The sequence below is a fragment of the Physeter macrocephalus genome, chromosome 3, assembly GCF_002837175.3.
Source record: "Physeter macrocephalus isolate SW-GA chromosome 3, ASM283717v5, whole genome shotgun sequence".
Lineage (NCBI taxonomy): Eukaryota > Metazoa > Chordata > Mammalia > Artiodactyla > Physeteridae > Physeter > Physeter macrocephalus.
In genome coordinates, this window is record NC_041216.1 from 13,881,237 (window position 1) to 13,897,408 (window position 16,172).

At 39.3% G+C, this 16,172-nt stretch overlaps 1 protein-coding gene across 1 annotated transcript in view; it reads right to left on the reverse strand.

The window, feature by feature from the left end:
* Positions 1–1,942: 1,942 nt before the first annotated feature.
* The window catches only part of STX12 (syntaxin 12), a 35,030-nt gene continuing 20,800 nt past the window's right edge, over positions 1,943–16,172 (reverse strand). Inside the window, exons 5-9 of the mRNA XM_007120345.3 lie at positions 10,633–10,676; positions 9,203–9,308; positions 5,674–5,746; positions 4,511–4,593; positions 1,943–3,182 (exon numbers count right to left, since the gene is read on the reverse strand). Coding sequence (XP_007120407.1) covers positions 3,090–3,182; positions 4,511–4,593; positions 5,674–5,746; positions 9,203–9,308; positions 10,633–10,676 — 399 coding nt within the window. The 3' untranslated portion in view covers positions 1,943–3,089. The remainder of the gene's footprint in view (positions 3,183–4,510; positions 4,594–5,673; positions 5,747–9,202; positions 9,309–10,632; positions 10,677–16,172) is intronic.

Sequence of the window (16,172 nt, forward strand, 5' to 3'; positions counted from 1 at the left end):
CCGTGTCCCCTGCATCGGCAGGCGGACTCTCAACCACTGCGCCACCGGGGAAGCCCTCAAGTTTATCTTTTAAAAATTAAGTACTATATTGTTAATCAAATTTCATTTTGCATAAGTATTAAAATGAACTACTCAGTTGGCCTAAAAGCAGGATCAAGGGTTGGAATTAAAACCTTTCAAGCTATTTCCTGGCTAAATGGAGATTCTAAAGTAGATGTAATTCATAGTACTGGAAAGCAATACTGAAAAATTCCTTGAAACCTAGGGATACGCTAAACATGCTTAGAAAAGAAGGGAGGAAGCAGGTGATTTCTAGCCCTAGGAAACAGGATAGAATGAAATCTTGAGTTAGGTTCTGGTCTGCATTTAGTGACCAAAAGCAAAAGCTTCATTCCCATGACTGAGAACTGCCTCTGAACAGAAGGGGGAAAAAAAACCAAAAAACAAAAAAACTGAATGGAGGAGGCTCAGTATGTTTTAGTTTGCACTGACTGAAGCATGATTTCATTTTGATATTTTTTTCCCAGTGGTGCAAGGCAGTGTATCACCACCCCTTAACAAAACAAAACAAAACCTACCCGGGGAGCATTGGTCTAGCAGCTAGCAAGTTCTTGTTCTGGAACATTCGCAGAGGAAGTGGCCAGCATGACACCTCTACTTTACCCTATACTACAGTACTACTGTTTTAATTCACTTGAAGAGAAAACATTCTATAAAGAAAGGAGAAAGAAAGAGAAAAGGAAACGAATACAGAGACAAACACAGTTGGTATGTTCAGACCACATCCCTATGGTCTTTATAATCAAAGAATTTTATACCTTTAAGAGAACTATTGAGGAAACTAAGGGCCTATGGGTTAAATAACTTGTCCAAATACCTACAGCAAGTTAATGACAGAGCTAAGATTCCCCAGGCCTTCTGTACCCCAGTCTAGTTTTTGACCTCCAAACCAATGGTTTTCAACCATGAGAATTATCTGGAGCTTTTAGAAGTCTCTATACCCAGGCTATAACCCAAACTAACTAAATTTGAATCTTGTGGCACGGTCACCTAGGTATCAGTATTTTTTTCATTTCTAATGTGAAGCCATGGTTAAGAGCCACTGCCCTAAACCATGGTGCCCTAAAGGTGGACAAAGCACAGTCAAGGAGGATTCTGTGAACAGGTTTGTTAGGACCACTTAGCAGAACCTCTTGGTGTCTACTACAAATTCCAGGTCATTGAAATTCTAGGCCAAGGTCATATTTGCTACCCATGACTACTATTACCACCACCACTGGATAACATAGAACAGGACTATGGTGGCTTCATTTTACCCAAACTGAAAGGTTTCGTGTTATTTTTGTTTGTTTGGTATTTTTTTACAGTCAAGACTTTTTTCTTGCCTGGAATGTTACAAATGATGTATTCAAGTCCAACTGTAATTTAGAGCTGAAGGGGCAGTGATTGTATAACCAAGGAGTTACCTCTGAAGCTGCTGCTTGGGCCACTGTGATGCCCCAATAGCTCTATCCTGTTCCTCAAGGGAAGGACCTATTCCACCCCTAAACCAATCCTCACCTGATCTCCAGTCTTCTTGCAGGTCTCAATTTTTCTCTGGACAGCACATTACCCAATATCTACTGCATTAGGATGTTAACTCATAAAAACTCACTACAAAAGCTTTTCAAATGTTTATTTGTCTTATGTGGGTGGAATGCTCCAAGAGTGCAAAGAAACTTATGCATTTAGCCCTGTTTCCCTGCTGTTCACGTTAGTTTAGTAAAAGATTAAGTAACATTAAAGGGAATGGAAGAAATAAGTATAAATATATCCAGGGTAGTGAGATCCTCTGATTCACTAAAGGATGAACTGAAATTGTTGGCCCAATTCACATTTATGTGAGAGCCTAGAGAAATTACTTTAACTTCCCTACACTTGTGAAAAAGGGGAGTGGACAACATTTATGTTACAAGACAGCAATCTTTTATTGAAACATTTTTTTGTCTAAAACTATGCATGGAGAGATTAATCTCTTGTTCATAAATTAAGGTAAGTCTAACATCACTATTCCAAACCAGTATTATTTACAAAAAAGAACCTTTTCTTTGCTTTATCGCCAGGTTCACAGGACTAAATTTTAAACCAACTTCAGTCTAGCTTTTAAAATCTTCCTGCCATCAAATGCCCAACGAACCTTATTAGGGTAGGGGGCAGCCTTTTGATGGCAACATTCATCATTCACCAGGAATGCAGAACCACAACTGAGCAACAACAACAAAAGATTAAATCATTCCAAACAATTCCTGTTTGCTCTCCAGAAGAATGCTTTGTCTAATTCTCCCCTTCTATACAGAGAGGTGGGAGAGGAATCCCACAGAGAATCATAATGTTAATTAAATTAAACTCTTCAAAAAGTGAACAAGATGGTTTAGTGTATATATGGATGAACTGCAGTCGATGACACTAGCAGATAATAAACTTAAACCCAGATTAACACACACCCCAACAGCTGGCCAGCTCAAATACTTACTTCTCATTTAATCTGGATCACATGTGCAATTTTTTATTCTCTAGTTGAATACATTGCCAAAATCTTTCAAAGCATATAGGGGGCAGGCTTCTTAGAAATTCAAACTAAAATATTAAATAATAAAAATTGCTGGCTTATTATACAGTTTCTGACAGACTCCAATATGCTGGGTGACAGAAAGTAATTCTATCTCAGTTGCTAGTAAAAAGGTAAATCTTGTATGTACATAGAAAGACAATATTACAAGACTATAGTGTTACCTACCAAAACAAGAATATCTAGAATGTAATTTTCAGTAAATACTTGGGACGAAGTGTAATCAGAATATAAGAGAAAGCAAAATCCACATAAATTAATTCTTAATTTGAGAAATCAATAAAATGTATACATAAATTGATAAATACTGTCTCCATAGGTCACTAATTCCAAGGACTAGTTAGTAGTTAGTTTCTAACTAAATTATTACAGGACATTCTGGTGTATTCTGTCTTCTTGTGATCAGTTTGTTCTGGCAAGACTCCAGCAAGCACTTGCCCTTGAAAACAGCTCAGCAGCAGAAGGCTTGGAGGCAATCACTTCATTTATTAACTAGCCACAAAATAAGTCCCAAGATTACAATAATCACTGACAGGACAAGCACCAGGATACAGATCTTCTTGCGAGATTTTTTCTGAGGAGAGAAGTATGTAAAGAAGACACTCATGAAACAAGTAAAAAATGTTTCAATCTAAGACTCCAAGAGTGCTTCATCAGTCTGCCTCCTGGTAATTCAAAATTAACTCTATCCAGGTATGACTATGCGGACACCTTCTCAAAAATCTCAAGTTACCAGTGCTAGGCAGCAGCGCAAGTTCTAATTCCAGGCTCCCAAATACAATTTTGCAAAGGAACTGTTTATACCTATGTTGGTAGGCATTATTTGCAATAAAATAAGTTATCCGTACATGTGTATTTTAATAAAGGTTTTATACCTAGTATAAAATTTTATGTTTACTGTAAAAAATACACACAAGCAGAAGAGAAAATAATCACCCACAGATAATAAAACAGTTGACATTTTGATTGTATTTCCTTCTGATCTTTTATCCATGCATATTGTTATCTGACATAATTGGGACCATACTGTATGATGTTTGATGTTTTCATCACTTAATATTTTAGCATAAAAATTTTGATATTATAAACTCTTCATAAACATCTCTTTTAATTCCCACATAACATTGAGTGGATGTACATAATTTACTTAATTGTTCCTTTACTGTTGGGTATTAAAGTCATCACTCAGTTTTAAAAGGAAACACTATTATTAAATATGAATTTCTTTAAGAACAGTCCCAGGTGAAATACAGCTATCTTAGGAACATGGTAACTGACTGAATGCTATTTATTTCTAAAAAGCCATGCAACACCAGTTGAGGAGAAATGAGAGGGACCTCGTTCACAATATTTGTAAACTGAGGTAAAGACCCAGATAAAAGTCATAAAACTAGAGTTTCAACTCATATGTAGAAAAATATCACTTTACAGAAAGTGGAACGATTAACCCCCATTTATTCATACGAAATAACCCCAAAATGATAAGCCCCTATTAATTCATAAATAGCAGTCGGAGTTGATTCTTTGTCCATCCTCTGTGGCAACAGTCAACATAAAGTATCTGCAAAGTTCTACTTTGTACCTATTACTATCCTAATTGAAACAAACTTCAGCTGTTTAGGTTATAAACTTAGCCTTATACCAGATTAGGTATCATGCTAGCTTACGTGGTTAGCTTTGTAGCTAAGAGGCTTCTATGTCAGTTTATTCAAAGTTTGATGCCTTTTTGTAGATCTCTCTGCAAAGAAAAATACTAAAAATGGAGCTGGGACTGCAATTATGACTACCTGTCTCCAGCTTAAGTCTAAGCAAAAGGCTGCAGCTGCTCTCAATGTCTCAGTATAATGTGATGGCCCATAAAGTATACAGCACACAGTGACTTTCTTTAGTACCTCCTTTTACCTGATAGTAAGCAGCTCGCTGTAACTGATCAGTGGCTCTTTCTACATGCACCTCTGAGCTTTCCACATTGGCTTCTATGCTGTCTGCAAAAAAGAAGGGCAGTGGATGTTTTACCACACTCAGATGTCTCAAGACTGCAAACCGAGGAGAATTATGATGCTATGGGTCCTGGTTCACCATCATCACTCCAACTATCCAGGCATGAAATCAAAAGTTACTAACTCCATAAGAGAATAGCCCTATTCTTTGGAAATAAATACTGGGGTGGAGGGTTATGAAGTGTATAACTCACCCACAAATGGTTCAGAAAAAAAATCAGGTATATACATAGAGTGAGAAAGAGTGAGTGCAAATAAAAAGCAAGTGGGGTAGAATGTTAACAAGAGGTAAATCTGGGTAAAGTTTATAAAGGAGTTCCTTATTTTTTATTTATTTAATTTATTCATTTTTGGCTGTGTTGGGTCTTCGTTGCTGCGCACAGGCTTTCCCTAATTGTGGCGAGCGAGGGCTACTCTTCCTTGCGCCAGCTTCTCACTGCGGTGGCTTCTCTTGTTGCAGAGCAGGGGCTCTAGGTGCGTGGGCTTCAGTAGTGTGGCACGTGGGCTCAGTAGTTGTGGCTTGTGGGCTCAGTAGTTGTGGCTCGCGGGCTCTAGAGCGCAGGCTCAGTAGCTGTGGCGCACGGGCTTAGTTGCTCCACAGCATGTGGGATCTTCCCAGACAAGGGCTCGAACCCATGTCCCCTGCATTGGCGGGTGGATTCTTAACCACTGAGCCACCAGGGAAGCCCAAGGAGTTCCTTATTATTTTCATTTTTGCAACTTTTTATAAACTTGAAACTATTTCCAAATAAAAAGCTTTAAAAAAAAAGGGTTTCTAAGCCCACAGTTGTGCAAGTTTCTGGAGATAAAAACTGGGAAGCTGACAGCTAACATTTCCCTAAACAGCCAAAGACTTACCAAGAGGCTTTGGCAAGTGAATGGAGCTGACTATTCACGGAAGCCTCATTTTAACTTACACATTTGACAACATAAGAAAATTGCTAAGAAAACGAATTTAATGATTTTTAAATGGTATTCCAAAATTCCTAAGACACATCTTACTGACTTCTTTGCACACAAATACTGTCAACTCACCTTCATGTTAAAGGTATCAATAATACATACCAATGAGATCACCTTGGTCATGGATCATCATTGCCAAATCTTTAAATATCTGATTGACATCCAAAATATCAGCCTAAGGAACACAATAGAACAATTAACATAAGCAACATGTTAGAAGATTCATTTCCTCTACTTACCTAAAGTTTTGTCTAGTGACAACACATGTGTTTTTAAAGCTTATAAATCATGTTTTCTCCATAAACAGAAAATGAAAAAAAGTTAATTATTAACATTTACTAAATGACTACTATGTGCCAAGTACTATACCAGGTAGGTAATTAAAAGCACAGTCTCTTGGAGCCTGACTGTCAGTTACAGAGGACTATTAATCCTCCACCGTCTTGTTGTCCAACCTTAAATTAAGAACTTCTCTGGACCTCCCCTCTAAAATGTGGACAATGACAGTACCCATCTCCTAGGGTTTTCAGAAGTACTAAATAAAAAGTTCTTAGAACTGTGAAATAACCACTTCATAAGGGTCAGCTATTATTAACTATTACTTAACTGGTCCTCATGACAACCCAATGAGACATGTATTATCCCCATTCTACAGAAGAGAAAATCACGGCTCAAAGAGGTTTAATGACTTGTCCCAAGGTCTCACAGCTAGCAAGTGGCAGAACTGAGAATTAAAAGTTCTTGATCTTTTGTTACCATGCCTCCTTGATACTTGAATTAATCATTCAGTAACTCTATGAATTAAGTATCTTTGAGGATAATGAGGCTCAGAGAGGTTATGTAACTTGTCTAGTCATACAACTCGTCAGTGAGGAAACTAAGCATTGCAGCCAGGATTATATCCCTAAAGCCCACGTTCTTTCAATTGTAGTGTACTGCCTCTCAGAATGCTATAATAAAAAACGATGCCTTCAAAGCAATGACTTCCTAATCATAACTTGCAAGAATAGTTCTTGCCAGAACCTCAATTACTTGCTAAGAGTCTACGATAGTTGGGAGAGTCTGCTAATTGCTGTGAATATAAAAGGGCTTAATAATACCTAAGGGGGGGGCGGGGGGGGGGTCGGGGAGGGATCAGTATACAATAAGATAAACAAGAAGAAAGGGTGTTACTTGGTAAATGACTAATAAATGGTTTAGGAAGTCTAGCAGAGGAGGAAGACTATGGCAGAAGAGGTAGGACTTGAGTTGTGCCTTACAGCAAAAGAGAAGCAATATACACAGAAAGGTAACTGGGTTGAAGAACAAACAGCCCAGTTTGGCTATAACATAAGGTGTGATATTGTGATTCATAATAAGAAATATATATTTGGTCTTTGTCCCATTCCCAGCACAGAGCTTCCAAAAACCTTAGAATTTTCTAAGTGATAAAAGAGAAAGATGTCTTTTTTTATTCATAACAAGCCCCTTTCAACCACTCCTAAGTTTATGTTAATAGCTTGACTTTTGGAAAACCCGTAAGGATGGGGGCTGGTTGCCAGGGGAACTAACTTGGTGATTAGATGGTCGGAACTTTCAGCCCCAATCCTGACCTCTGGGGAGGGGAGGAGGGCTCAAGGTTAAATCAACCACCAAGGGCCAATTATTTAATCAATCGTGCCCATGTAACCACAGGGTTCAGAGAGCTTCTTGGTTGGTGAACACATGGAGATTTAGGGAGAGTGGTGCGCCTGGAGAGGAAGCTCTGTACCCCTTCCCACATACTTTGCCCCATACATCTCTTCCATATGGCTGTTCCTGAGCTGTATCCTTTTACAATAAACTGGTAATCTAGTGAGTAAACTGTTTTCCTGAGTTCTGTGAGCAGCTCTAGCAAATGCATCAAACCCAAGGACGGGGTCGTGAGAACCTCCAGTTTCCAGCCTGTCAGTCAGAAGCACAGGTGACGACCTGCATTTGCAAGTGGCATCTGAAGTCACAGGGAGGAGGGTCAGTTTTGTGGGATCTGAGGCTAACTCCAGGGAGATAGTGTCAGAACTGAGCTGAACTGTAGGACATCCCGATGGTGTGGCAGAACTGCTTGATGTGGGAGAAAGCCCACACATGTGGGGGCCAGAAGTGTCAGAAGTGTAGTGTGAGAGTAGAAGAGACACACAGGAGTGTGATGCTTCACCATTAGAATGGGGTTTGTATGTTAGACGCAGGAAATGACTAGATATAAAAATCCAGCCCCGGCTAAGGAATTTGGCCTTAATTCTGTTGAATGTGAAGTGCCCATTACACTCCTGACATCTACTACATTACATTCGTCTCCTTAGCTCCATATATCTCACTCTACTCCCTGCTATAACAGGATTTCTCATGTTAAAGAACCAAGTCAATGATTAGTAGCAATTGGTGAAACAGAGAAAAGACATGACATTTTTTTTTTTTTTTTTTTTTTTTTTGTGGTATGCGGGCCTCCCTCTGTTGTGGCCTCTCCCGTTGCGGAGCACAGGCTCCGGACGCGCAGGCTCAGCGGCCATGGCTCACGGGCCCAGCCGCTCCGCGGCATGTGGGATCCTCCCGGACCGGGGCGCGAACCCGGTTCCCCTGCATCGGCAGGCGGACGCGCAACCACTGCGCCACCAGGGAAGCCCCTACATGACATTTTTGAAGGTAATAATCAAACTTAAGGATGAAATGTCCCATCAAAAAACAGACACTGATGGGCTCTAGGGCAGTAGGGCTCAACCTCGACTGCACATTGTAATCACCTGCGAAGTTTGTAAGGAAGAAAGTGTCCACGGCCAGGGCCTCTTGTGGATGTTTGCCCATTTTTAATCTATGAAAAATAGGAAAATCATATAGTCCAAACATAGTAATTGGTAGTGGAGGAGGAGAGCTGGGGAATTAAAAAAAAAAATCTCCAAGTGATTCTAAAGTGCAGTCATGGTTCAGAACCACTGCCACAGATGAAGGTCGAGGAGGAGCTCAAAGTTTCTCCTCTCTGCAACCCTCCCCTCCCCACTGCCCCCGGGGATGGCAGTTTTCTATCACCATGGAGGAGAAAAGTACTCAGGTTTAAGGATATCTTACTGGTCACTGTGCAAGATTAGAGTTGAGAACTCAGGTAAGAGAGGCCTCGAGACCGCTCTCTCAACCCCCACCTCAAAAACTCTTCCTATTTCTCTGACTCACTGACGTGATATCCAAAACTTGGGAGTGGACTTTGGGATACACAAAAATGAAGCAAACCTTTTTGGCCTATCTTTATTCTGGGCTATTCAGACTAAGCAAAGGGCTCTCCATAGAGCCCTACCTAACCTAGAGGTTGGCATTGAGGTTTGGGGACAAAGTCTTAATGAGCAATAAAATATTGGTTGGCCTTGCTCTGTTCTCTATGCATAGTCTCATGGAGACCATATAAGATATAGTAACTGAGGAGAGGATTCGGGTATTCTCAGGCGCCATGGCCAATACCAACATAAGAGTAGTTCAAATTCACCGTGATTACACTGAGACATAATATGTCTCATTAGCCATACAACAACTCGTTTCATCCTTTTTCATAATCACTGCAAGAAAAACCAGGTGAATTAAGAGACTGCATCTACATTGAGTCAAACAAAAAACATGACTTGGCTCTCACCTCCAGCTGCCGAATTGCCGTTTCCCTCTCTTTAATAAGTTCCAAATCCTGTTCAGTGATGGCCACCTCATCCTCCTGGCTCTGCATCTGGTTCCACTCCTCATGGCTGCAGGGAGACAAGCACACTAGTTGATTCCTCCTCTCTAAGGTGTGCATAGGACATATCTGCATCAACTCTGCTGCCAGCAGAGCCTGCCCAAAGACAGTACCAGGGCTCCAACTCCTCTGGTATCAATATAAGTGTCGGAGGCCACATTCTTCACATCCAGAGGCCAAAGAGTTGGTAACACCAAGAGAACAAAGTCTCAGCTTTCATGGGCAAAACTAAGAGGAAGCAGAATTACGAGGGATGGGACTCCTTGCTGTTTCCCTTCAGGGGTACATTCTACAATCTTGCTAGGGCTTGCTAGACAGAAGTGGGCAGAGATTTGAAATCAACAAAGTACACTGGCCCATTCTCTCCCAGGGCACTCTCAAAGTGCAAGCTGTGTTGGTATCTTGGGTACTAGACAGGTGGAAGAGAGTAGGTTAAGTGAGCTGTCAGTGCTTCACCAATTAGTCCGATAGAATCACATCCCCTGGTTTTCGAGAATCTCTTTGAGGTTATGCTTTAGGTTAAATGTCTCTTAACAGAAAACCAAAGTAAAAAGCTAATGAAATGTTATAACTCTTCTTTTCAGGTATCATATTTAAAAGAAACGCATACGACATCTTATACTAGAAAGGAAACACTTTGAAAATTCAGTATTAAGCATTTTCCAACAGTACACATAAATCACAAATCATCTCCACAACATTTAAAGAATTTCCTCCATGTGCTGGAGATACAAAACTGAATAAGACAGCACCCCAGGCCTTTGAGGTGCTCACAGTATAGTGGGGGGGAGATAGATACATACCTATAAGAAAACATTTTATGTTCTCAACTAATACCATCAGTACATTTTTATGGAACTAGTTAATTCAGTTTGGAGAAGTTAAGAAAGGAGATGTTTTGCAGATACAAATTATTTGCTTTTTCTTTTAATACTCCTAGAAGGATGGGTTGCCTCCATTTTAGGGATGTAATGGTCAGAGACCCAAGAACTTTGAAGAATTTAAACCTGAATTCAAGGTAAAATTATTTAGACCTCCAAATCCGTAGATTTGGGGGTTCATACTTATTCTTATTGAGCCACACCCTCTCCTCAACACATAGACATCAGGGATTTCTTGAAAGTTTTTTATTCACTTTGAAATTATTCCTTCCATAATTCAAAGATCTTGGAAAAGCCCACAGTTTTGACATTTTTATTTGATGGATTATAAATTACCTATTCCAGGGCTCCCTTTCTTTTTCCTCCTTTTTTGCTCATTGATTTTTAAAATTAAAAGTAAGTATAAAGTATAAAATCCCATCTCGACTCTCTACATTAGAATAATTCCTTTACCTGTCAAATGAGACGAGCTGTTCCTCTCTTTGCCTCTCCTCCACCTAGAAAGCAGATGGCATTATTGCTGCTGTTATCCAGAAACATGTCACAGACAGACAGACAGACAGACACACACACACACACACACACACACACACCACACAATGGCTTCCATTAGCTACAGTATAAAGAAGTAACATCCCTTGGCTCCAACAGACTCTGTAAGATGACACAGGGCTCTGGCAATCTGACTGGACCAGGAAATGGGTGTGAAGTAGTTGAAAGCAAATCTGCATTCCAATTTGGATTCAGAACAGAAACCATACTAAGTAGGATGGAGAAAACATGGATAGGAAAAAGGAATAAAAATTAATAATAATGATAACCTATCTTAAAATTTGGAGGCAGGTGGATTAAGGGAAAGAGTTGAAAATTTGCAAGGAAACAAATTTTCAAAACATGTGAAGATTTTTTTAAATGGACATTTAAAGCATATTAGGTACTAAAGTGGCAAACTGACTTAAAAAAATCAGTCTAATTATATATTACTTTTGTAATTTAACAACAAACTAAGAAAAAATGTTAAAAGAGCAATATTTTCCTATTTTTAAAAAGCTGTCCCTTTTTATGATAACAATAATTTAAAAGATAAGCAAAATAAAGAAAATTTCAAGATTCTACCCACCCAGAGGAACACTGTGGTTTTTTTTAAAAAACAGTTGTACTCTTTCCTCATATCAAGAAACAAAACAAGGGCTTCCCTGGTGGCACAGTGGTTAAGAATCCGCCTGCCAATGCTGGGGATACAGGTTTGAGCCCTGGTCCGGGAAGATCCCACATGCCGCGGAGCAACTAAGCCCGTGCGCCACAACTACTGAGCCTGAGCTCTAGAGCCCACAAGCCACAACTACTGAGCCTGCGTGCCACAACTACTGAAGCCTGCACGCCTAGAGCCCGTGCTCTGCAACAAGAGAAGCCACCGCAATGAGAAGCCTGCGCACAGCAATGAAGAGTAGCCCCCACTCGCCACAGTTAGAGAAAGCCCACGCGCAGCAACAAAGACCCAATGCAGCCAAAAATAAATAAATTTAATAAATTTAAAAAAAGAAACAGAACACTGCTAGTGTCCTAAAGCCTACCTATGTGCCCTTCTCCAGTTACAACCACCTCCCTCTCCTTTAGAGTAACCATCATCCTGACTTTGTGATCATCATTTTCTTGTATTTTTTATATGTTTTTTCAAATTTATTTATTTATTTTTGGTTGCCTTGGGTCTTCGTTGCTGTGCAACGAGCTTTCTCTAGCTGAGGCGAGCAGGAGCTATTCTTCATTGCAGTGTGTGGGCTTCTCATTGTGATGGCTTCTCTTGTTGCAGAGCACGGGCTCTAGGCACGTGGGTTTCAGTAGTTGTGGCTCGCGGGCTCTAGAATGCAGGCTCAGTAGTTGTGGCGCACGGGCTTAGTTGCTCTGAAGCCTGTGGGATCTTCCTGGACCAGGGCTCGAACCTGTGTCCCCTGCACTGGCAGGCAGATTCTTAACCACTGCGCCACCAGAGAAGTCCCTTGTATTTTTAAAACAGTGATATGTATCCTTATTTAATATCATTTTACCTGATTTTGAACTTTATATGAATGGAATTATACTGTTTGTATTCTTTCATGCTTTGATTGGATCACTTTAGATTATGCCAGATCCATCCCTGACGCTGAACGTAACTGTGGTTCATCTTCTCGGTTGTAAGATATTATAGTACCACAATGTATTTATCTCTTCTAGTGTTTTCTTTAATAGACTTTATTTATTTATTTTTTGGCTGTGTTGGGTCTTCGTTGCGTGCGCAGGCTTCTCATTGCAGTGACTTCTCTTGTTGCAAAGCACGGGCACTAGGTGCGTGGGCTTCAGTAGTTGCAGTTCACGGGCTCTAGAGCACAGGCTCAGTAGTTGTGGCGCACGGGCTTAGCTGATCCACAGCATGCGGGATCTTCCCAGACCAGTACTCGAAACCGTGTTCCCTTCATTGGCAGGCGGATTCTTCACCACTGCACCACCAGGGAAGCCCAATCTCTTCTACTGTTAATCGACATTTGGATGTTTCCGATTTTTGAGTACTACAAATAATGCTGCTATGAACACTCCTGTACCTATACCCTGGTACAGACTTACAGTGTTCTCTAGCATAGAACTGCTGGGTCATAAGCTGTGCGTGTGCTCTGAAGTTGCAGCCAGAATGTTTTCCAGTGGTTGTTCCAACTCATACTACCACTGGCCAGGTAGGAAAGTTCCTGTGCATCATATCCATGGCAACAACCCTCCCTGTTCACAGAATTTAAAATTTCTGCCTTTTTTTTTTTTTCTGCCCTTCTTTTGGACATGAAATAGTATCTCAGGGTGGTTTTAATCTGTAATTCCATGACTACTAAAAATGGTCCATTTGACCATTATTCAAAGCAATACTAAGATGTTATTTGCTTTTTTCACTGTGTTGACAAAAACAAAGGTGGACAAAACTACCACCTGCACTTTAACACAAATCAAGGCAGTGGCACCAAACAATACTAGGAGTTTTCTATTCTTTATCACCACATATAGGGGGATAAAAGCCAGTTCGTCCTTAATGAAGCCATTAAATTTATTAATTAACTAAATCTCAGTACATGTCTTTTTAATATTCTGTATGATGAAATGGGAAGTATACATAAAGCCCTCCTGCTGCAAACGGAAATACGATGTTTGTCTCTAGGAAAAGCACTTGTGTAATTGAGTTGCTGAGTGAACTAGCTACTTTTTTTTAGGGAATAGCATTTTTACTTATTCAATATAGTTTATATATAAAACTTTAAAAATATATAAACTTTTAATATAATTTGTGTATATATATACACACATATATATATATATACAAACATACATTATATATGATATATATAAAAGAATAACTAACAATCTATGGTTACTCAGATGGGTATTCAAAAGACAAGTTCTTCAAAATAAACAATGTGAGCCTGTCACTTCAAGAAAATAATGGACAGTGTTTGTTGCCAGTGATAAAAATCTAGCTTTCAAATAGAAGAAAAAAAAAAAAAAGAATTCTGGAAAACTTGTATCTACTGCTTGTGAACTTGAGAGATTCTCAATATTTAAAGACTTTTCTGGTCTCGCTGAAGATAATACATGATTTTTTGATATTGTAAAATGAAATATATCAACATTTAGAAGACCTGCATAAGTCAGGGAACCAATATTTTCCAAATGATAAATACATGATGTTATAAAAATCATGCACGGATAAAAGATCCAATAAAAGCATAAGACAGACCAAGATTTTAATGCATCAGAGTATGAACAAGTCATTGACAATGGTTTTCAATTCCACAATGCAACTAAGTTTTGTCCAGTTTTGATGTAGTATCAAGGAAAAATATCAACAATGATCTGAAGAGGTTAATTAAAATACTCCTTCCTTTTCCAGTTACTTACCTCTGTGAGGCTGGATTTTCTTCAGACACCTCAACCACAACAACATATCATAACAGACTGAATACAGAAGCAGGTATGAGTATCTAGCTTCCTTCTGTCAAGCCAGATATTAAAAAGATTTGCGAAAATGAAAACAATGCCACTCTTCTCACTAAAACTTTTTTTATTGTTTTGGAAAAGTAGTATTAATTAAAATCTCATTTATATTTTTATGTTAGTATGTAATGGGTTTATTATTATCTGTAAATGAAATAATAAACATTTTAAAAACTCAGTTTTAATTTCTAATACAATATACATCAATAGATATCATTCATACAAGCAAAAGCTCTTTGGGGTCCTTAATAATTTTTAAGAGTATAATGGGGCCCTGAAATCAAAAAGTTTAAGAAACTATTGTTCTGTTGGGTTGTGTCTTTTTCATATTGATTCCTGAGAATTCTTTATATATTCTCGATACCAGTCTTTTGTCAGTTGTACAAATAGCAGTGTCTTCTCCCTGTTTGTGATTTGTCTTTTCACATATTTACCACTTTCTTTATTCTTACTCCTTTCTGCTTTTCAGACTTATTATCTGGGATCACCTTCCTTCTGCCTGAAGTTCATTCTTTAGAATGTCCTTAAGTAAGGTGTGCTGATAGCAAACTCTCTTTTGACTGAAAACGTCTTTAATTAGCCCTCATTCTGGTTATCTATTTTCACTGGGTTTAGAATCCTAGGGGGGCAATTATCGTCCTTCATAACATTAAAGACAACACTCTACTGGCTTCAAGTGTTGCTGTTGAGAAGTCTAATTATTGCACCTTTGAAGATATTCTACTGTTTCCCTGGCTATTTTTATGATTTTCTCTTTGTCTTTGGTGTTCTGAAGTTTCTCTTTGATATACCTAGAATGAGAGTTTTAAAATTTATCCTTCTTGGGAATTGTTGGGGTTCTTGAAACTGTAGATTAGTGACTTTCATCAGTTCTGAAATATTACCAGACATTATCTCTTCAAATATGACTTCTGATCTATTTCTGCTCTACCCTCATTCTGTAACTCTAATTAAAACTATTATAGGGACTTCCCTGGTGGCACAGTGGTTAAGAATCTGCCTGCCAGTGCAGGGGACACGGGTTTGAGCCCTGGTCCAGGAAGATCCCACGTGCCGCGGAGCAACTAAGCCTGTGCGCCACAACTACTGGGCCTGCGCTCTAGAGCCCGCGAGCCACAACTACTGAGCCCGTGTGCCACAACTACTGAAGCCCGTGTGCCTAGAGCCCATGCTCCGCAACAAGAGAAGCCACCACAATGAGAAACCCGCACACCACAATGAGTAGCCCCCACTCGCCACAACTAGAGAAAGCCCGCGTGCAACAAAGACCCAACACAGCCAAATATAAATAAATTTATTTTTAAAAAAACTATTTTAGATCCTTTTACTTCAGTCTCCATTGCTTATAACCTTTCTTCCCTATTGAACTTCTTAACCCTCTGTCCTACATGCTGGATAATATCTTCTAACCTATTTTCTAGTTAAACCACACACCCATTAAGTTTTTAATTTCCACGTTATACTTTTCAATTCTAGAAAATCTTTTGACTCTTTACAAAGCTTTTTGTAGTTTCCTGCTTCCTGCAGACGTGTTCAAGATCTTCTATTTCTTTAAACCCAATAAGTATAGTTATCTTATAATTCTAATATATTAAGTCTTTATAGGTCTATTTCACCTCACTTTTGTTTCTATTAGTTTTTGTCCAGGGTTATTTGTTTATTTGTGTACCTGGGCTGCTCAATACACTTCAAAAATTATTTGAGGGTATTCTTTTAGGGCTAGGATAAAGGTGTCTAAACAAGAGAGGATTTGTATTTGCTTCTGTCTGGCACGTAGGTACTCAACCAGACCAGGACTACTTGAAGCTTTAGGCTTTTGGACGATTCAGGTAGAATTTGGGCAGTAAATCTGCCTGAAGGTTACTTTGTGGTACAACTTACTATCTGGATTTCCCCTCCCTCCTGCCATCCTCAGTGCTAATGCGATCTTTTTTGCAGTCTGCTAGGGGAAAGGAGGGCTTACTTTTCATTTTTTAGGGCCCAGT